The 20,096-nt window shown below is 60.7% G+C and overlaps 6 protein-coding genes and 2 non-coding genes across 8 annotated transcripts; 5 read left to right on the forward strand and 3 right to left on the reverse strand.

Moving 5' to 3' along the window:
- Nucleotides 1-2,344: 2,344 nt before the first annotated feature.
- A1Q1_00972 (uncharacterized protein) lies at nucleotides 2,345-5,462 on the forward strand (the record flags this gene model as incomplete). Its single annotated transcript, XM_014325595.1, has 3 exons — nucleotides 2,345-2,531; nucleotides 2,772-3,329; nucleotides 3,379-5,462. The coding sequence occupies 3 exons, from the start codon at nucleotides 2,345-2,347 to the stop codon at nucleotides 5,460-5,462; spliced, it is 2,829 nt and encodes a 942-aa protein (XP_014181070.1).
- Nucleotides 5,463-6,281: 819 nt separating this feature from the next.
- On the forward strand, nucleotides 6,282-10,134 carry A1Q1_00973 (aspartate kinase; the record flags this gene model as incomplete). The annotated part of the gene is made up of 5 exons (XM_014325596.1): nucleotides 6,282-6,448; nucleotides 6,511-6,883; nucleotides 6,948-7,247; nucleotides 7,360-9,980; nucleotides 10,068-10,134. 5 exons carry the CDS (start codon nucleotides 6,282-6,284, stop codon nucleotides 10,132-10,134), a joined length of 3,528 nt encoding a protein of 1,175 aa, XP_014181071.1.
- Nucleotides 10,135-10,931: 797 nt separating this feature from the next.
- A1Q1_00974 (uncharacterized protein) lies at nucleotides 10,932-13,161 on the reverse strand (the record flags this gene model as incomplete). Its single annotated transcript, XM_014325597.1, has 5 exons — nucleotides 10,932-12,045; nucleotides 12,083-12,449; nucleotides 12,651-12,765; nucleotides 12,839-12,869; nucleotides 13,037-13,161. 5 exons carry the CDS (start codon nucleotides 13,159-13,161, stop codon nucleotides 10,932-10,934), a joined length of 1,752 nt encoding a protein of 583 aa, XP_014181072.1.
- A 323-nt stretch (nucleotides 13,162-13,484) lies between these two features.
- Nucleotides 13,485-14,789, forward strand: A1Q1_00975 (chaperone; the record flags this gene model as incomplete). The annotated part of the gene is made up of 3 exons (XM_014325598.1): nucleotides 13,485-13,503; nucleotides 13,544-14,565; nucleotides 14,625-14,789. The coding sequence occupies 3 exons, from the start codon at nucleotides 13,485-13,487 to the stop codon at nucleotides 14,787-14,789; spliced, it is 1,206 nt and encodes a 401-aa protein (XP_014181073.1).
- Nucleotides 14,790-14,921: 132 nt separating this feature from the next.
- Nucleotides 14,922-15,754, reverse strand: A1Q1_00976 (uncharacterized protein; the record flags this gene model as incomplete). The annotated part of the gene is made up of 2 exons (XM_014325599.1): nucleotides 14,922-15,203; nucleotides 15,251-15,754. The coding sequence occupies 2 exons, from the start codon at nucleotides 15,752-15,754 to the stop codon at nucleotides 14,922-14,924; spliced, it is 786 nt and encodes a 261-aa protein (XP_014181074.1).
- Nucleotides 15,755-16,213: 459 nt separating this feature from the next.
- A1Q1_00977 (uncharacterized protein) lies at nucleotides 16,214-19,134 on the forward strand (the record flags this gene model as incomplete). Its single annotated transcript, XM_014325600.1, has 8 exons — nucleotides 16,214-16,245; nucleotides 16,289-16,328; nucleotides 16,404-16,613; nucleotides 16,774-17,198; nucleotides 17,286-17,388; nucleotides 17,440-17,550; nucleotides 17,691-17,850; nucleotides 17,897-19,134. 8 exons carry the CDS (start codon nucleotides 16,214-16,216, stop codon nucleotides 19,132-19,134), a joined length of 2,319 nt encoding a protein of 772 aa, XP_014181075.1.
- Nucleotides 19,135-19,392: 258 nt separating this feature from the next.
- Nucleotides 19,393-19,496, forward strand: A1Q1_t167. Its single transcript has one exon. It is a non-coding gene; the product is annotated as a tRNA-Leu (tRNA).
- A 284-nt stretch (nucleotides 19,497-19,780) lies between these two features.
- A1Q1_t170 lies at nucleotides 19,781-19,910 on the reverse strand. Its single transcript has one exon. It is a non-coding gene; the product is annotated as a tRNA-Pro (tRNA).
- Between the last annotated feature and the right edge of the window lie 186 nt (nucleotides 19,911-20,096).

Raw genomic sequence — 20,096 nt, forward strand, 5'->3', positions numbered from 1 at the left:
CGCAAGCCATGTCGGGCACCCCCACCGCCAGTCCACCTCGGACGGGTACAAGGAGCTGACGGCCGAGGAGCTCCCGCCCCTCTCAGTGTTGATGTGCTGGCACGCGCATCTCCTGAACCCGCCCCAGTTCGCCGCCGACACGAACCGGGGCACGTATGCGGCGCTGAAATCCGTCAAGTTCCCTTTACATGCCGCCGCAGAGGCATACAGGAAACACGCGCTGCCGCAGCGCCTGCCCCACATCCCCGAGAGCGGCAAGTTGCGCGTGATCCCGTCCATCTCTGGCTGGACCGTGGCCGACATTTCGGCGGCGGTGCAGCGCCAGAGCAAGATTATCGATTCTGTCTCCGCGCTGGGGTGGTTCCGGACCGACTTCAGCCACAATATCGCCCCGATCCAGCGCGCCATCGTGCGCTATCATGCCTGGCTTGACCTCGTCGCGCATGTCGGCAACCATGCGCATCTCGTCCCGGATATCGACATTGAGCTCGTGTGGCGCACGCACGAGCTCAAGGGTGAGCGGTACAGGAAGGAAACGGAGAAGCTGTTTGGGGAGCCGTTTGACGAGCGCATCTCGCGCATGGACACGGTCGGGATCAAGCGCACGGCGCATCTTTGGAAGGAGAGGTTTAACAAGGAATACCTCCTCCATCCGCCTAAGAACCATCATGCCCCCAATCCCGTGAGACGGACGACGATGCCGTGGTAATATCTTTCTTGCGAGTCGCGGTCGACCTAATCTTGTATCAGTAGTACTCATCCCCCCCTCATAGTTGAACTACTCTTTCTCGTCAGTTATATGTAAGCATGTATGTGGCAGTTATTCTTGGCTCTCCGCTGTGCGCAAGGCTGGCGTTGAACCGTGTCGACCATACGGACGTCATCCCTCGGCGAAGTCTTCCCTAAGACTCAAGGCGGAGTCCTTGCTAAGACTCAGACGCCGACGCCGACTTGCAGACCTTCCTTTCGATGGGGTCACAGTGACACCCTAGTATACAGGTCAAGAATTAGAGTCTCCGACAGATGAGTGAGTGACCTTCCTCCGACGGTTGAGAGGTCTTCTTCCGACGGCGAGAAGCCCATGGCACACCAGCCAGACATTCCCGAGCACTGCCGAACGAACTTGCGATGCTGCAAATCCTATCCATACACTATTCTAAGTGCACCTAGTGGTGGCTCTTCTTGGGGGCGATGAAGTCGTCGTAGATAACGTAGACGACGAAGGCACCGAGGCCGATGCCGAAGCCGGGGAGGGCGTTCCTGTGGGTCAGCTTAGACACCATGGAGTTGTTAGCTGGCGATCGACAGTGGCTGTTGTGGAGCTTGGACAGTAACGGGTTGTCGGTAATATCAGCGAGTTCATTGGCTCCGACGGCGTTGGGACACCACCGACACTTGTCTCGTCCAGTCCGCACAGTCTGCTTGTCGTGTCCGCCTGCACCAGACGCACCTGAACATGGACTTGTTGGAGAAGATGGGGGACTTGCGCCAAGCCTCCCGAGGTCCCCAGGGGTCGCGGAAGAGAGAGCCGGGCATCTGTGTTGGTTAGATCGGGAGATCGGGCGTGAGGAGTCGAGGGATACGAACGGTGCGAAGAAAGAGGTAAGGGGTGGAAGGGCGGAGAGGAAGGGAGCAGCGGGTCGCGACGAGGGTTTTGTTGTTGTTGTCGGCGCGGAGGTGGTCGCTAAGCAAGTGTCTCAAAGGTCGACGTCCGGAGTCGGTGAGCCATGCATGCTGCCGTCGAGCACCAGGCAGCGAGCGAGCGAGCGTCGCAGTGCTGCTGCGGTGGGAGCCAGGCGGAGAGGGCGCCCAGAGTGCAGGGCGGGGTTTACGGTAAATCCGGACATGTGGCGTAGAATGCCTGGAATCCAGCGGATGAAGCACGAGGGGCCTCGTGCTGGGTCGGGTGCGGGTGTGCAGGTCTGCGCAGACTGAGCCAGTAGGCCGAGCCTCGAGCCTTGAGCCGCGCGAGCCTGCGTCTGTACTCTTGGCTGTTACAGTGTGCAGGTTTGGGCACTAAAGGGCTCACCTCGATTATTACACTCCAACTTTGATCCATTCAACCCAAGAGACACAACTTCGACCAGTCACTTGCTCCACACCACACACACACCACTCGTTCGTCCCCCCCGTCGCACACACCCCCGCCCTCGCCGTCCGACACCCTCCCCCCCTCGATCGCCGGACAGCGAAGCGCTTTCCCCTTGCCCCCCGTGCGACATTGGTCCGGCTCCCCCTCCCGATCACCGCCAGCGAATGACTCCGCGCATCTGACCCGGCCGCCCCTCCCCCTTTACCTCACCTGCCCCGACCCTCCTTCGCCAAAGCGCTGGACGGCCAGCCCATGCCGTCCTCGCTCCTCGGCGGGCTTAGTGCTCTCCGCGACCGCTCTCGCGGAGCAGTCGCGGCTCTGGGCTTGGCAGGGGGCAATGTTGATAACAGTGCCACACCGCTATGGGTACATGGATCGTTTGACGATGTCCGACGCCTGATGGCGTGGGCCATTGCGCTCTGTCTGCTCCTCGTACTTGGTGAGTTCTTTGTTTGGTTGTTGTGTGCGCAGCAACGCGAGTGCGCGTGGGGTTTGCATTGGCACACTCGGATCCATGCGGGTGCGGGTAGCCCGCGTGATCGATCGACCAAAAGATCAATCAAGTCCTGACCCTTGTGTGCTGCGCACACTGATTGCTCTGCGGAACGTCTGCGTCGCCAATCGACCACCGGCTGTCGCGCGACACACAAACATCCATGCAGCTGTGCTAACCATGCAGTCGCGGTCACAAAGCCAAACGAGTCATCATTCTGCGCCTACCTGACCGAGCTCGCCTTTCGCCGCCACCTGGCGCACATCCGCTCGTCGTCTGACGATCCGGAGGAGCGCCAGAACTCGACCAACGGGAACGGCAAGGGAAGTGCGAGCGGCAGTGGGACGAGCAGCGGCGCTGACACACCGCCAATTGCCCCCTTCCGCTTCGCTAACCATGTTGCCATCTCCCTGCGAACCCCCAGTCTCAACTATCGATCGTACTTTTTCTTCGCCCTCGCCGTTGCTGGTGCGCCGGGCGCCCCGGCCTACCTGTCCGACCCTGTGCCTGCGAAATCGTCCAAGCAAGCATCTGGTGCCCCGTCCGCGGAGCCTGCCGTTGCTTACCTGGGCGTTCTGGGGCACTGGTTTGTACTCGGCCAGGTGCCCGAGCTGTTTCAGTGGATCTGGAGAGTCCTCCATTCCTCGCGCCGCTCCGGCAAGGGACGAAAGAAGAATGCCGCCTTGGACAAGCCTGGCATCCTCGAGATGCGCGCGGTCATGCCCAAGGAGGAATCTCTGTCTTGTGAGTCTGATTGCAGCTGTTGAACTTTTCTTGCCAGCTGACGCTCCAGCCCGAACGTCTGCCCTTGTGCCCAAGCTCTTATTCAAGAACGATTCAGCCAAGGACCTTACCGACCTGCTTCCCCTCCACTCGACCCCGTCGACGACGACGTTGACGACCGAGTCGAGGTCGCGTCGCGGTTCCTCTGCTAACCTCGCTGCCCCACCGACCCCGCCTACGGCCGATCCCAATGCCGAGATCAACTCGCCTGTCTTGACGGCCCTGAAAGCCGAGCTCGCCTCTGCTCAGAGTGTGCTCGCCGAGCTGCAGGCGCAGCTCGACGCCCACGACGAGTCGGTGTCTGCGGCGCAAACTCATCTGCAGTCCACGCTAGATGACTTGCGGCGCAGGCGAAAGGAGGACGACGCGGAACGTCAGGATCTGAAAGCAAAGTCCAAAACTCTCGAGGATCAGAAGCGTCAAGCTGAAGGAGCTCGACGTGAAGCCGAGAAGAAGCTCAAATCTATCGAGTCGATCCGTGACGGGCTCAACTCAAAGATCGCCGCGGCGCTCGGCGAAATAGAGGAACTCAAGAGTAACATGGAACAGAGCAAGAAGAACATCACCATTGTAAAGGAAGAAGGAGAGCGGTATATCAAGGACACGCGTGACGCCGTCAAGTCCAAGACGGCAGAACTCGGTACTCTCGAAGAGGAAATCACCTCGGTGGAGACCTCGAACAGCAACCTTTCTCAGCAAGTCCGCGAAGCCGAGGAGAAGCTCAAGTCGGCCGAAACCGCTGCTGAGGATGCCCGCAAGATCGCCCCTGAAGAGGAGATGATGCTGATGGCCGCCGCATACGAGGCAGCCGCTTCCGAGACCTACCTGCATGGCCAGCGCCAGAACCAGGCAGACTCGGAGTGGGCGTCACAGGCGGCTGCGTACATGGCTGAAGCCGGCATGCCCATGCTGGACCAGTCGTACACGGCCCGCCCCGCGCAGTCTGCTACCTCTGGCTACGGCCATCTTTCTCGCCCTCACCCGAACAACGCCTCGTACCGCAGCTTATCTGACAGCCTGAAGCAGCCCCCTGGACAGCGTGACGTCTCTGGCTTTGAGAACTTTGGCCCCGGTACCGTTGGTTCCGGAGCCGTCGGCACCACCCGTTCGCTCGCTTCTCGCCGCCCGTCCATCAACACTCAGCAAGCTCCCGCCTCATCTGTCGAGGACGCCGGATCGCCGATTAATGGTCCCATGTCTGCCTCGTTCCCCGACAGTTGGTTGCCGCAGGGTTTAGTGCGCTCTCTCGAGGGTGACGTCACGCCTCTGGACAGCGGGCTCTCTGACGCTGCGCCGGAGGACGACGACTCGCTGTTCATGACGCTGCGCGACGCTGTCTCGGAAGGCGTTCAGCCCGGCCAGCAGGACAATTCGAGCTCTGACTCTGCCGAGGATTCGCCTCCTTGGCGTACTCAGGACGGTAACGATGGTCCTCCTCGCCGCATGACGCCCACGATGCGCCTGTCCAACTCGGCCAGCTCGACGCACTCCAACTCGACAAGCACCCACACGCTACAGCACATGGGTTCTCTGCCTTCCCGCCGCTGGTTCTCCGGAGCTCCATCTTCGTCCGACAATCTGTCCTCGTTCAACATGTTCCCGACTGTCGGCCGCGGGTCGAGCGACTCGCTCCCTCTGCCCGGCTTCGAGTCCGCGTTTGCCCCGAGCGCGTCGGAGAAGAAGGCGCTCAAGTGGCCTCTGCTGAACAAGGCGCGGTGGTCTGGCAACACGAGCAACGGGATCAGCGGTCTGGACGAGATTACGGCTGGCCTGAAGAACGACCTGGGTGGTGAGCCCGTCGGCTTGTCCCACTCGACGTCGAACCCGACGACGTCGAACGGGCTCAGCGCTGAGGAGCTGTTCAACCGTGCGCCCGGGAGCGAGTGGATGGCCGCGTCCGCCCCTGCGTCCAGCAAGGGAGCCGACGAGCCCGAAGCGAACACGGAGCGCAAGGCGAGCTCGAGCTTCCGGTTCTTCTCGTTACGTAACAAGCATCAAAACCAGAACCAGAACTCGAACCAGAGCAACCAAAGCCAGAACCACAACGGAGCTGGGAGCGGAGCCGGGGCTGGGACGGGCCACGCGGAGAGATGAGATTTTGCTGCTAGGTTAGGTGATGCAAAGTGCCGTTCTGTCGTTGCGATTGTGTGCATAACTCGGCTAATTTCCAAATGGCGGTCTGTGCATCTGACGTTCCAAGATCTAGTACAGCTTGTCAGTAGTGTGGGTGAGCGCCAGGTGTTTCGTGTGTTGAGTGTTCTCTGTGTGTGTCTTGTGCACGCTCACTCGTCCACGTTGATCGCCCTCTTTACGACCGCCTGTTATCAGTGGCTCGCGGAATCGGACGCAGGGGATTCGCCCGATCATTGGATGCGGAGCAGAGAGGAGAGACAGGGGAGAGAGGGGAGAAGGGGAGAATTACCCCGCAAGGGAATAGTCACGTGATGCGGGCCAGAGTCCGGCCGAGGCGCCGTTTTTTTCAGCAGTAGTCGAGTCGAACTTTGCGCGCGCTTGGGTTGTTGGGTTGTGGGGTTCCTGACTGTCCTGAGCCCGCTGAGCCCGCTCGGTACAGCCGACATGATGGGCCTTTGTGTGCGATGCACGACCCAACGCTGGGTACTGCGCGCTACTGGCTGCAGAGTCCGACTGAGCCGCTGAGCCCCTCCTTCTCTGGCTCCAGGCCCTGAATCTATTAGCCTATCGCCCGAGTCGAATACCTCGAATTGCCCACAGAGACCCCGCATACCCAGCTTCCCCCCTCGGTTAGTCCACCAACCACACACCCACCACCACTTGCACCACCGCTGCCTTCCTTTCCCGACTCCCGACTCCACCCCATCTCTCTCTCTCCATCTCTCTCCTCTCTCCACCCCCACCTCCCCCATCCCACCAAAACAAAGGAAGACAAAGGCCATGGTCACCACCATGTCCCCGTCTTCGGGCGCCTCCACCCCCAAGGACGCTTACTACGAGGAACCACTCTATCGCAACTCGGCAGATGAGAATACCCCCTGGCTCATCCAAAAATATGGCGGCACCAGCGTCGGCAAGTCGCTCGACTCCATCACAGAGATCGTAGAGTGAGTCATTGGTCCGCTATACAGTCGTGTTTGTTGCTCGTCGTCGTTCGGGGTGGCGGCAGACATGCTCTCCACGACAAGGAAAACTCGCTTGCCATTATCGATCACATCATACCGTCACCCCGTGCGCGGGAGGATATGAAAAAGAGCCAGCGCGCGTCTGTCACCTGTCAACCGGGCCCGGCATTCACCGGCTGGTTGCCTCTCGCCGACCTGACCGATGCACCCATCTGGCACCGGTTTCATCGGCCCATAGCCTCCCCACTGCCCCGCATTGTCCAGGCCACTAACGCCCAGGTCCTACCTCCCAAACAACAAGGTCGCGATCGTATGCAGTGCGCGCAGCACGCAGACCAAGGCGCTCGGCACGACGAATCTGCTGCTCCAGGCGTCGCGCGAGGCGCTCGCCCCCGCCAGCGCGAGGCAGAACTCGACGTCCGCGTCGGGCGCCCAGACGCCGCTGTACCCCAAGCGCGTTGGGTCGGGCTACTTCTCGCAGAGCATGATGTCGTCCCTGTCCAGCCTCAAGGACGCCAAGGACGAATCGAGGTGCGCTTCGCCGTCACCCTTCCAGCCTCTCTCGGGTCGCACTCGCTCGCCCTCGGACAGCGGACCCGACACCCCGACCGCCAAGGAGGAGAGCTTTGAGCCCCGCTTCCACACCACTGTCGACACGATCAAGCGCGGACACCTCGACGCCGCCCGCCAGGCGCTCCGCCGCGGCCCTCTCCGCGATGAGCTTGAGGAGGAGATTGAGCGCGACTGCGAGGCCCTCAGGTCCTTCCTGAGCGCTGCTCATGTAAGTGTTACAACGCTTGACGTCAGCCAGGCGGGCAAAGATGGACACAGCCTTAGTCGGGCCTGGCCCGAGCGCCCCACAATCGTAGCTGTGTATGTGTACTGACTTGTAGATCATTGACGAGATCTCGCCCAGATCTCAGGACTCGATCATCGGCACCGGCGAGCGTCTCGCGTGCAAGATTGTGGCTGCCGCGCTGCGCGACCGCGGTGTCGACGCCGAGCTCGTCGTCCTCGACAACATTGTTGACGCGGCCATGAGCTCTGTCACCGACTCGGGCCTGACCGCTAGTGGCGACCAGGGCGTGTCGCAGCTGGGCCAGGCGTTCTACGACGAGCTCGCGCAGCGCCTCGGCGAGCGCCTGCGCGAGTGTGGCACGCGCATCCCCGTCGTGACGGGCTTCTTCGGCCCGGTCCCGGGTTCGCTTCTCGCCCAGATCGGCCGCGGTTACACTGACCTGTGTGCCGCGCTTTGCGCTGTCGGTACCCGCGCCTCGGAGCTGCAGGTCTGGAAGGAGGTCGACGGCATCTTCACCGCTGACCCGCGCAAGGTGCCCTCGGCCCGCCTCGTGCCGAGCATCACTCCTGATGAGGCCGCCGAGTTGACCTACTATGGTTCAGAAGTCATCCACCCCTTCACGATGGAGCAGGTCATTCGCGCGCGCATCCCGATCCGCATCAAGAACGTCGAGAACCCCCAGGGACAGGGCACCATCATCCTCCCCGACCAGGAGTTCCCCCGCGGCCTCGACACCAAGCCGCCCCAGCATGACCCGAACCACGAGAGCGACCGCCTCCCCACGGCCGTCACGATCAAGGACCAGATTCTCGTGCTCAATATCCACAGCAACCGCAAGACCATCAGCCACGGTTTCCTCGCGCGTATCTTTGGTACGCTCGACCGCGCGGGTGTTGTTGTCGACCTCATCTCTACGTCCGAGGTGCACGTCTCGATGGCGATGCAGGACTTTGGCAACGCGCGCCGCCTGGAGCGCCTCGTGCGCGATCTCGAGAAGATTGGCGAGATCACCGTGTCGCACGACATGGCGATCCTTTCGCTCGTCGGCCGCAACATGCGCAACGCGATCGGAAGCGCCAGCGCCATGTTTGGCGCGCTCGCCCGCGCCGACATCAACCTCGAGATGATCTCCCAGGGTGCGTCCGAGATCAACATCAGCTGCGTCATTGCCAACAAGGATGCCGTCAAGGCCCTCAACGTCATCCACGACAGTTGTCTGAACCTGTCCCCGAGCGCGAGCTCTTCGGGCGCTTCGTCCCCGGGCTCGCGCCACAAGGCCCTGACTGCCGACACGGTCAACCCCGTCGTCCAAGCCGTCGAGTACGCTGTCCGCGGCGAGCTGTCGATCAAGGCGGACGACCTGGCTGCTCAGCTGGCCGGCGAGCTGGCCGGGGGCAACACCCTGCCCTTTGAGCACATTACGTACTGCAACATTGGCAACCCGCAGGACAAGGTGCTGGGCCAGCGCCCGCTGACGTACTGGCGGCAAGTCGCCGCGCTCGTCGAGTACCCTGCGCTCATCACGCACCCCGTCGCGTCGCAGGTCTTCCCGGCCGACGCGCTCGAGAAGGCGTCCCAGCTCGTCGCCGAGTTTGGCTCCATTGGCGCTTACACTGGCAGCAAGGGCAGCTTGCCTATCCGCAAGCGTGTCGCGCAGTTCCTCCAGCGCCGCGACGGCTTCCCCGCCGACCCGGACCAGATCTACCTCACGGGTGGCGCGACCCCGGCCGTCGCCATGCTCATGGGCATTGCGCTGCGTCCGGGCGACGGAGCCCTGATTCCCATCCCGCAGTATCCGCTCTACACTGCGACGCTGGCGCACCTCCAGGCCAAGCCGGTCGAGTACCACCTCGACGAGTCGCGTGGCTGGGCGCTCGACCTGGAGAGTGTGAAGAAGGCCATCGCCCGCGCCAAGGCGGATGGCACGCCGCTCAAGATGCTCGTCGTCATCAACCCGGGCAACCCGACGGGTTCCTGCCTTAGCGAGGCGGACATGCGCGCCATCGTGCAGCTGTGCTATGACGAGAGCCTGCTGCTCCTCGCAGACGAGGTGTACCAGACCAACGTCTATGACCCTGCCCGCCGCCCGTTCGCGAGCTTCAAGCGCGTCGTGCGCTCCATGCCGCAGCCGATCTGCGACGAGGTTGAGCTCGTGTCTCTCCACTCGATCAGCAAGGGCGTGTCTGGCGAGTGCGGCCGGAGGGGAGGCTACCTCGAGGCCGTCAACCTGGACAGCGACGTCGAGGACCTCCTACAGAAGATGGCCTCGATCTCGCTCTGCGCGCCGACCAGCGGACAAGTGGGCGTGGACCTGCTCGTGTCCCCGCCCGCCGAAGGCAGCCCCTCATACCAAACGTACAAGGAGGAAGCAGCCGCGATCCACGACGGCATGCGCCAGCGCAGCGCGTACATGGCCGAACGCTTCAACCGGCTCTCGGGCGTGCAGTGCCAGCCAGCAGACGGGGCGATGTATCTCTTCCCCACGCTCGAGTTCCCGCCCAAGGCGAAGGAGGCGGCCCGGAAAGCCGGCAAGGAGGCTGATGTCTTCTACGCCCTCGCGCTGCTCGACGCGACGGGCATCTGCACCGTTGCCGGATCGGGATTCGGACAGAAGGACGGCACGCATCATCTGAGAGTGACGTGTCTCGCCCCCGGGGCCGAGGAGATGATGGACAAGATTGAGAGGTTCCACGAGGACTTCATGAGGAAGTACGCGTGAGTCCGCCGATCGCCGCGAGTAGCGGCGTGAGGCGTGGCGAGCGCGGGCTCCAGCCGGCTCCAGTCGGCTCCAGTCGGCTCCAGTCCTCAGTCGTCACCGTCGACATCTCGGACCAAGAAGGAGGGAAAAGGAGAAGTAGAAGACAAGTAATAGAAAACCCAATACCCGCGTGCGACTGTCGTGCAGTCGCTAACGGCCTGACTCATGGGCCCTGCGCTCCCATCCACAATCAACAAGCATATATCACATCACAATTCCTCCAACAGGCATACCGAAACCAAAGAGCATGTGTTATTGTCTTCCAACAGACGCTCTGGGCGTGGAGTTGAATGTTCTGTAACAGCAAAGTCTTCCAACAAGACTGGCTGGGCCCGCGCTTGCGGCCACCTGGGCCAGCGATAGCTGGCACAAGGTGGTTGCAAGTGTGTTTCTGCTGTGCTGCTGACGTGCTGCGTCAGTGTCGCACAGACGTCCTGCGATGCGGCTGGCGCCGCATGCAGCACGATAGGAAGGCCGACGAACACCCACCCCGCCCAGCTAAAGACACCCGCGTTCCAACACCGGGCCGCCCCAACTGTCGAATCTAAGCGCTCGTACAAGGAATATTAATAACTGAACCCCCCATATCTTCACGCATTCATCTTTATGTTACACATCTTGTTTTCCACTCTTGTGCTAGGTATATAGCTCGCTGCGCTCGCTGGACATTCTCATCTATTATTCATCACCAGGAAGTATGACTGATTAAGCAGTGGAAGAAACGTCAAGACTATGGAAAAATGAGAGGCAGAATCAATGGGTTATGCTATGGGTATACTCGTCAATGGCCTGCAGACGGCCGGCGACGGCTTGTAGCGCGCTGCGTGGCCGCAGTTCTCGCAGTTCTCGCAGTTCTCGCTTCTCTTCATGCCATGCTCGCTGGGCTCGCTTCGCTCGCCCGCTCGCGCTTACTCCATCTTAAACTCGACCTTGTCCAGGCCCGGGGTCTCCGCCGCCCGGCTCGCATTGGCCAAGTACTCGCTCTCCCCGCCCATGGTGCCGCCGAGCCTCGCCCCACGTCCACGGAGGAACGCGACGACCTCGCGCGCGCCCCTGCGCCCCCTAGGCCACGGGCGCTCGTACGCGGGCAGTTCCATCTCAGCCTTCGAGAGGGGGAGGACGTCTCCGCCATACCGCTCCGCGAGCCAGAAGCTTGCGTCGACATTCGCATCGGCGGCTTCGAGCTCGAGCAGCGTGTCCGTCAAAGCACGAGCTGCTTGGACGCGCTGGCGCAGCACGTGGCGCACGAGCACGCGCGAGGGCAGCTTCTCGGGACGCACATACTTCTCCGCCTCTTTACCCGCCGGCAGGCCGGCGACCTGCGGCGGGTTCGGCGCATACGACGCTGCCCGGTCTACGAAACTGTTCAGGTTCATCTCGACGCGGGACCCGAGCCAGACGCCGATCAGCACACGCCACGCCGCCACCAGCTTCTTCAGCCCGGCGTAGTTCCGGTCAATCAGCGCCGCATGGTACTTGCTCAACAGCCAGACGACGCCCGCAGCAAAGAGCCCGCCGAGGGGGACTGTGCGGAACATCCACAGGAAGATGAAGAAGTAGATCGGGTACAGCAGGAAGCTGATGAAGATGCCTAGGAACACCTTCATCTGCGCCTGTGTCTCGAGCTCGTTCTCGGCCATGTTCGCGCCGAGCATGCCGATGATGTAGAGCGGAATGTTAAACAGGAACGGCACGACAAAGAGCGGGAACTGGATTAGCGAGATGAACGTGTCCTTGATCAGGATCGCGAGCGTGCGCAGTCGTCCGGGAAGGGGAACCACCTTGTTCGGGTCCAGGTTGCGCTGGAGCGGGAGGTCCGTCAGCGCACCGTTTGACAGGCGCGAGGCGACAAGCAGCTGGTGGTACGTGTACAGCATTTGCTTGAGCTTCTCGATCCGCGGGTCGTTCGTGCTCAGCAGGTCCACCAGCGTCTGCTGCACGTCGACGTAGTCGGCCAACGCCAGGTCACGGTCGTACTTCCACAGCAGCTCGCGTGCCATGTCCGCGGCATAGTTCGTCTCCCTGTCTGTCAGCTCTCGTTCGTTGCAAACAAGCTCACCAGTCAGGTCCATTGACAGTCGTCTTGTACAGCTCCAGCTCAATGTCGCGCGTCAGACGCTTCACGGCCGCCTTCTTCGCCGCGTCGCCGCCGCTCAGGAACTCCTTCTCGTACCGGTCCGTCGTGATCGGCGGGCAGTACGTGATCACAAGGCGTGATCGGTACTTGCTCTTGTCGCAGTACGCGATACCAACCGGCACAATCGTGACTGGCTTGCCCTTGTGGGGCTCCTGTCCGTCGCCGCCCTTCAGGTAGATCAGGTACTCGAGCGCCGACCACGCGAGACCGTCCTTCAGCGGGATCAGGCGCGGGTTCGTGTGCGACGTGCCCTCGGGAAACAGGCCAATGCATTCGCCCGCGGCCATGGCTGCATGTTAGCTTTCCGTCCGTCGCCGTAGCTTACCCTCAAAGGTGCCCTTGAAGAGCTTCTGGTTGTTCTTCGTCTTGCGGTCGACGGCTGAGTCTGTCAGTGTTGCCGTGACAAATGCATGCCGAAGTGACTGTCACCTCGGGGCCGAGTGGCACCCTGGTGCTGGGGCGAGGGTCACGCGGCGGCGACTATACGCACGGATGTTACCAGCATTCTGCATTACGGCTCGCATGACGGGGTTTCGGAACAGCGAGTCCTTGACCCAGTAGTGCAGCGAGTAGCCGTGGGGGACAGTGTACGAGAGCACGGCCGGCTAACGAGATCAGCTAAGCTCTGCTTGGCGGCAAAAGTCCGGAGGCCAGTGGCTCCCCGCGGACACGACTCACGTCAATGGCCATGTTCGTGTGTGTGCACGCACTGTCGTGTCAGTTGTCTCACGTCATGTGGAATGCTTTGAGGCAGCATCGTGTGCTTGTGTATGTGTATGCAGAGGGGGGATGCTGATAACATTGTGGCGAGAGGACGCGTTGAGTGAGGCAGATAGCCGAACAATGACCGCCTCCACTTGGAAGAGTCAAACTCACAAGATGATCGGGCCCTCCTCTGGCACGTTCTCACTGCCGTAGACCTCGATCTTTCGGAAGAAGCTGGTGATGCCGCTTCCGAACATGTTGACGAGCGGCTGGTGGCTGAAGCCGAAGCCGGTCATGATGGGCAGGTGGACTCTGTGGTGGTGTGCGTAACTGTGCGATGCTGGATTCAACCCTCGTTCCCCATAAGATGACGCGCTGGGCCACTATCCATTGCCCTTGTTCGGACCAGTGGGCCGGGGTTGGGTCACGTGCGAGGTGCCTTGGGGCGATCATGGGCGCAGCTGTCCTCAGCGATGGGATAATATCCTCGAATCGTGCGGAAACAAATAAATTTCCAAGATTACCGCGAGCGCCCGTGGTGGAGGTCGCTCGACCACTGCACAGAGATAATCGAAGATTTGTTGTCAACGTCGTCACACGGCAATCAACAACAGCCACTATGTCCGCACAGAACAAGGGTAAGCTTGCAGTTGCTCTGGGCTAGCTGACAAGAATCAGACCTCGACGCGGCCGTTCTGGCCTACCTTATCTCCCGCGGCCTCACCCGCTCCGTCAAGGCTTTCGAGAAGGAAGCCAGTGCCACCCAGGGTACTGAGGGTGAGCTTGAGCGCGTGTGGGCCAAGGGCACCGAGGGCGCCAAGGAGGATGTCGAGATGAAGAGCTCCGACTCTGACTCGGACTCTGACTCGGACTCGGACTCCGACTCTAGCAGCTCCAGCTCCAGCTCCTCGAGCTCTTCCAGCTCAAAGGCCAGCTCCAAGTCTAGCTCGAAGAGCAAGGAGACTGTCGAGGGCATCATCTCGGTCAAGGACGCCGCCAAGATCCCGCTTCCTGAGAGCGACAGCGACTCGAGCTCCGACTCTGGCAGCGACAGCGACGACGAGTCGTCCTCGAGCTCCGACAGCTCGGACTCCGACTCCGACTCTGACTCGGATGACGAGGAGTCCGGCTCTTCCGGCTCGTCGACCCTTCCTCCTCCCAAGAGCGACAAGGAGGCTTCCTCGTCTTCGTCTTCGTCCTCTGATTCCGACTCCGACTCTGACAGCGACAGCGGTGACGAGAGCGACTCTTCGTCTTCATCTTCCTCCTCGTCTTCCTCCTCTTCGTCGTCTTCTTCATCCTCGTCTTCTTCTTCCTCCTCTTCGTCTTCTTCGTCCTCCTCGTCTTCCTCCTCCGACAGCGACTCGTCTTCCGACAGCGACTCTTCGTCCGAGTCTGAGGAGGAGGAGCCCAAGAAGGCCGGCATTGGTGCCAAGCGCGCTCGCTCGCCCTCGTCCTCCTCGTCTTCTGCTTCTTCCGACGAGCCCGCCAAGAAGCGCGTGAAGGAGGCGTCCACCTCGGCCTCGTCCTCTTCCGCTCCCTCGTCGACCTCGACCCCCGCCTTCACCCCCTCGGGTACCTCGACTCCTCAGGGTGGCAAGAAGCCGAGGGGCGGACAGGGACAGCGCTTCGAGCGTATCAAGCAGGAGAATGTCACCTTCCACGACGCTCGTCTCATGGACAACAGCTTTGACGCTCACGTGAGTACCCTATTGTTCAACTGAGCTTCGATCGTCGGACTGTCCAGCTAACTTTCCAGATCCGTAACGGAGCTAACCCGAACGACTTCGGTGCCCGTGCTTCGCGCGACCTGATCGTCACGCGCGGCGACGGCTTCCGCAAGGAGAAGAACAAGAAGAAGCGCGGCTCGTACGGCGGCGGCCTCATTACGCTTGAGTCCCACTCGATCAAGTTCGACGACTAGACCCCCCCATCCAATGTAGATAGAGAGAGATATTGTTGTTCTTCTAGTTTTCCCTTATACACACCACCCGCATGACGCATCTCGCGATCATCTAGACGCATGCATCTCTAGACCCATACCAGCGGACTTCTTCTAGTGGCCCATCTTGTCGAGCTTGGCCTTGGCTGCGTTCTCAAGCTGCACCCAGTACCGCAGCTCGACGGCGAGGCGCTTGACAGCGTGCAGGTCCGGCTCCTTGGAGTGCAGCAGCTCGCAGATCTGGTGCACAATGTCGTCAACCTTGGCCTGGTTGTCCTGGCGCAGCTCCTCGACCTCCTGTCCGTCCGCCTCCTCGAGCGTCTCGCGCGCCTCCAGAATCTCCATAAGCAGATCGTGGTTGTCGACCTTGTCCGTCTCGTCCGTCGCCATGTCGTACTGCTCCAGCTGGCTGTCAGTAAAACTATCCGCGACCTGCAACTCACAATGTACTCGATGCGCTTCAGAGGCGAGGCAAGCGTCTCGTACGCTTTGTTGATGCGTCCCGAAAGGTCCTCGGCGAGCGCATCACCATGGTGCCGGTCCGGGTGCAGGTCCTGCTGGCGACGGAGCATGCGCATACGGAGATCGCGCGGCTCCAGGTCCATTCCGTTGCTCGGAAGCCTCTTCAGCTCCTCCCCGACATTGAACGTGGGGTGCTGCTCGCCGACCGGGATCGGGTCGCTAACGCCGAGCAGGGAGTGCAGCGACAGTCCGGGCGGAATGTTGACGAGTCCTCCGCAGTTCGGACAAGGCGAGGCGGGGTACGGGATCGGCTTCCCGCAGGACGGACACGGCCGCGTCGGCTCGACCTGGGAAGGGGGCACGTTGGAGCCTGAGTTAAAGCGCACCTGCGCCGCTAACCGCAGCGACGGGCTGGCGGCCGGAATGCGTGCTGTTGATGAGAGAAGAGTGGCGGCGGGCCGCGAAACGGCGCTGCGAAGAAACATGGTGGCGGAGGTGGAGAGTGAGAGAGCGATGGAGAAGTTCCCGAATCCGAGCCCCGGCAAAATCCAGACGTCATATGTCGCCCTCCCCCGGCCTCACCTCGGCCTCCGCAACGTGCCTTGCACACCCCCCGTCTCCGGTGTCTTCTCCACTCGCATGCTGCGCCGGGCTCGGGGGTTGCACCGCTGATGAGTAAGACCGCAGCACGCAGCTCTCCTGCCTCACGCCAACGCCTGGAATATCACAGGTGCATGCGCGATTTATCCTTATCTGATATTCGGAGATGCAAAGACGGGCGCCATAACATTCCTCCTGCACCATGGCTGACCCGGACCTAGGCCTGGATTGATCCCGGCTGGCGGATCTGGCCGGCTATGCGTCAGGCCGCTTGACGCGCTATCGTCAGGTGCACGAGCGATCTCTCTGACTTCTGCATCACCCACACTTCCATCACAGACACGATGCAGCGCGTCCCGCAGGACCAGGTCGACGTGTAAGCTGTTCCCTCCCTGTTGCGAGCTGACAGCAGCTTCAAGACGATCTCGATCTTCAACGCGCAGCCCGATGCGCTCACTGGTGAGTTGGCGGGTCGTGGCGAGATAGGCAGCTGTCCGAGTGAAGTGCTATAGCTGACAGACAGCCATTCTGAAGCACCGCCTGGGTCTCAAGGGCAACCTCGGCGACGTGTACATCCAGATCTTCGGCAAGGACGGCTCGTACATTCAGCTCGCGACGTTCCCGCACCCCAAGAAGGAGGAGGTCGTAGTCAAGCTGCCCCTTGACCCGCCCCTCAAGAGTGGTTTTGAGGCGCGCCCGCTTCTGTTCCGCTGGAAGAAGGAGGCGTTCGCGAAGTACAATGTGGTGAGTGGAACACCTTCTGGGGACGGTAGCGTACTGGCAGACTGCACTGGTCGCTGCACTTCCATGTGCGATCCATGGCGCTAGCTCGTTTCTGCGCACTCCCGCCGAACAGCGTTCCTGGCATCTAGCTAGCCAAAGCCCGAGGAAGCTAACATCGCAGCCCGAAGTCCCGCCGATCCGCTACTTCAAGCGCCCGCCCATGTTCCCCTTCATCCTTCCCGCCGGTGTCGCTCTGCTCGGCTGGTTCTTCTGCGCCTATGCACCGGGATCAACTGCCGATGCGTGTCGTGCGTGGATTGACCGTGTTCTGGGACGGTACACCCTTGCGATCACGGGCTGGTTCGCGGCAATCATGCACTTCCTCATCGAGCCGGCGTACATGGCGTCGCAGCTGAAGAAGCACGACACGCCGCTCGGCCCCAGCCTCAAGTGGATCCTGTGGACAGTGCTGTTCGGATTCGGCGCCATCGACGCTTTCTGGGAGTGCATCCTGTACGAGAAGATCAGGCATGTGTACAAGCAGACGGACGTTGGAGACATTGGACCGAACGTCGTCGAGGAGGTGACGGTCGAGAAGAAGACGCAGTAAGCTGGCGATGTATTCTTAACCTGCAGGATGTCTGGCACTCATATGCTCATCGCGAGGGCCTTGATATACTGGCGTACTGCAAGCATTGGGGCTACTGACGTGTTGGAGGCCCCGGGAGGTTTTCGATTCTTCAATGACCTCTGGCCGATGGTGCTGCAGCCATATCTCAATGATAAACGGGACTTTGTGGGAAAGCTTGGATCAAGAGAAGGCGTCTTCTAACCTCGTTGAATCCAGAAAGAAGATAGCTACGGTGGTGGCTATGTAATCCACCCTCTCGTCTCTATCGCTGAACCAATGCTGACTCACCAGCGCATGTTGGAACCAGGTCTGCGGATTGTTGACCTTGTCAGTGTCCAGCGCTCTCATCGAATTCTTAAACTACACGAGAACGCTGGCGACTGACTCCCGCCGCTGATTCCCGAGGTACCCGTGGGAGACCATGAAACTAGAGAAGGCATCCTCCGACGTCTAATGGAGTCACGAAGTCTGTTGACCTTGCCATCGCCGTTGAAGTCACGTGCGACACCCACAAGCTGAAGTGGCTCATCCCCCTTGCCGATGTGGAACACAACACGCCTCACACGTTTGGGCATCTGGAGCCTGAGAGGCACCCAAAACAGCCCACAATGCCGGACACATGTCATCGTAAGGCGGAGTGACCTCAGTGCCCGATGATGGTGTCGGATCTCAGCACACACACGTTCACCTCTGAGACACACACCTCCTCTTTCTCACGTTGCAGCGCCCTCTCCCCAACGTCTTCGCTTCCAGCTCACTATTGTTCACCACCATCTCGATGTCTCGACTCTCCACTCCATCGATTCTTCTACAGCTGTTCAACTGACATCCTCCATCAATCGTTATCAAGATGAAACCCACTGTAGGTGCCAATGCGGTCCTTTTCTGACGCCACAGGCACCCATTGACGAGGACGGTTTTGTTGTCGTTTCTGATGACAATTCGGAGGAGAACTTCTCGACCCCCAACAACGGCCCAGCGACCCCGACCACCCCCTCCCCCCTTTCACGCCAGGACATCGCCGAGGTCTTCGCTTCCTCTTTCACGCAGCTGATCCGGGACTCGGAGGTGAAGGCGGCCTCCCAGACTGCCGCGGCAGTCGCAAATGCCGTGGCAAAAGTCAGGGCCGAGCTGCAGAAAGACATTGAAGCACTGCATGAGACGCAGCTCAGCCTGTCGCTGTCGTTGGAGCGCGTTGAACTCAAGGCAGAGCAGGCTGAGCAGCGGGCTGCCGAGGCTGAGGCGCAGTTGGAGGAGATCAAAGACAACTGCCTCTGCAACGGTGGCAACATTAGCAAGACGATCTGCCACCTGGAGCGTAGGCTGGACGTCACCACCAATCACTGTTATGACCTCGAGCGCCGCATGAACTCGGGCGACTCGCTCACTGTCGTCCATCGCAACGTGAACGCTGTCAACCTGCAAACTCACAAGGAGGAATCGAATAAGCGCCTCACCGCGTTGGAAACCCGCACCAAAGCACTTGAGTGTACCTGCGAGACGCTCGAGAAGCGTACCGCTCCCCCTAGATTCAATAGCATGCCCATCACCCAGCCTGTCCAACCCATCCAACCCCTTTCTGGCTTCCAGGGCGGGGCGGACATCGCGCTACGCCGCGTCGAACAGCGCCTCAACGATGATCTCCGCCGCAAGCAGGAGAAGCTCGACTCGCTCTCCGCCCAGCTCAAGACGGAGCGTGCGCGCAGCGACTCCATGTTTGTCAAGGTGGCGGCCATGTCGCTCGTACTTCGTGGCGGCCCGCTGCCAACTGAGGATGGCAAGGTCCTGCAGAAGGTCTCGTCCTGGCTCGACCGCTTCAAGGCCAAGACGAGCGACCCACGCCTTCGCGAGCGTGCCGATGGATACATCACGAAGATCAACGAGAAAATGGTGGGCACCAGTACCGCATGAGCTGTGCCCTGTTCTCTGTGGTCATGTTGTCTAGTAACCCCCATGATCGCAAGGGTCGCCCCCAACGACAGCTTCCCGTATGTCCGTAACCCATTTATGAATCATAATCCACACTCCTCCGGCAACGGTGTTGGCCATTTGGCGCATCCAAATTCCCCCCGCCGCTTCCTCTCAACATTACGCCCTCCGAACGCCCGAGACAGTCGATCCCGCAGCCCTGGGCGTTGTTGGCCGTGTGCAGGCGATCGTGATCATCAAGGCGAGATGGCCGAGCGGTCTAAGGCGCTGTGTTAAGGTGATCTGCTCCTCCGAGCAGTCGTCTCCGCAGTCTTCGGACGTGGGTTCGAATCCCACTCTCGTCAAGCGAGTAGTAACATACTCCCTTACGCCAAATCTTTTGCAACTCGGGCGGGCAGTCGCTGGAAGAGGAGCGCCGACCGAAGATTTCCCTGTATCTTATCAGCGCCCTCCCTCCACCTGCGCCCCACATCCGAAATTTCAGATTACGTAATCACCCTGGAGGTCTGTGGCACAACTGTTCTTATTCGTTGATTTCAGTTTTTCTCCGATGAGTTTTCGTTCTCGCATCCAACAAGCCTCAAGAAAGCGTTCTCACTCCCCAGCGCTGTACATAGCAGCAAAAGAGGGTCCTCGCCGGGATTTGAACCCGGGGCCACTCCCAAGCTTGATCTCTGGCGAACCAGAGACCGTTGGAGGCAAAGCTCAAGATGTTAGATCACCCTAAGAGAGTATGATAACCACTACACCACGAGAACGTCCGAAGACTGCGCTGTCTGCGCGCTCCCCGCCAGCCCCAGGTCTCTGTTTGAGAATCAATCAGTTGCAATCGATCCCCCCATGGTCATGAGACTTCTGGATGGCTGACGGCCACTTGGCCTCCATGGCGTAGCCGCGAAAGAGATGCGCTGACTGCCTTTGAGACAGACTGCTACGGCTCCCGT

This window comes from Trichosporon asahii, assembly GCF_000293215.1.
Source record: "Trichosporon asahii var. asahii CBS 2479 unplaced genomic scaffold scaffold00038, whole genome shotgun sequence".
Taxonomy (NCBI): Eukaryota; Fungi; Basidiomycota; class Tremellomycetes; order Trichosporonales; family Trichosporonaceae; genus Trichosporon; species Trichosporon asahii.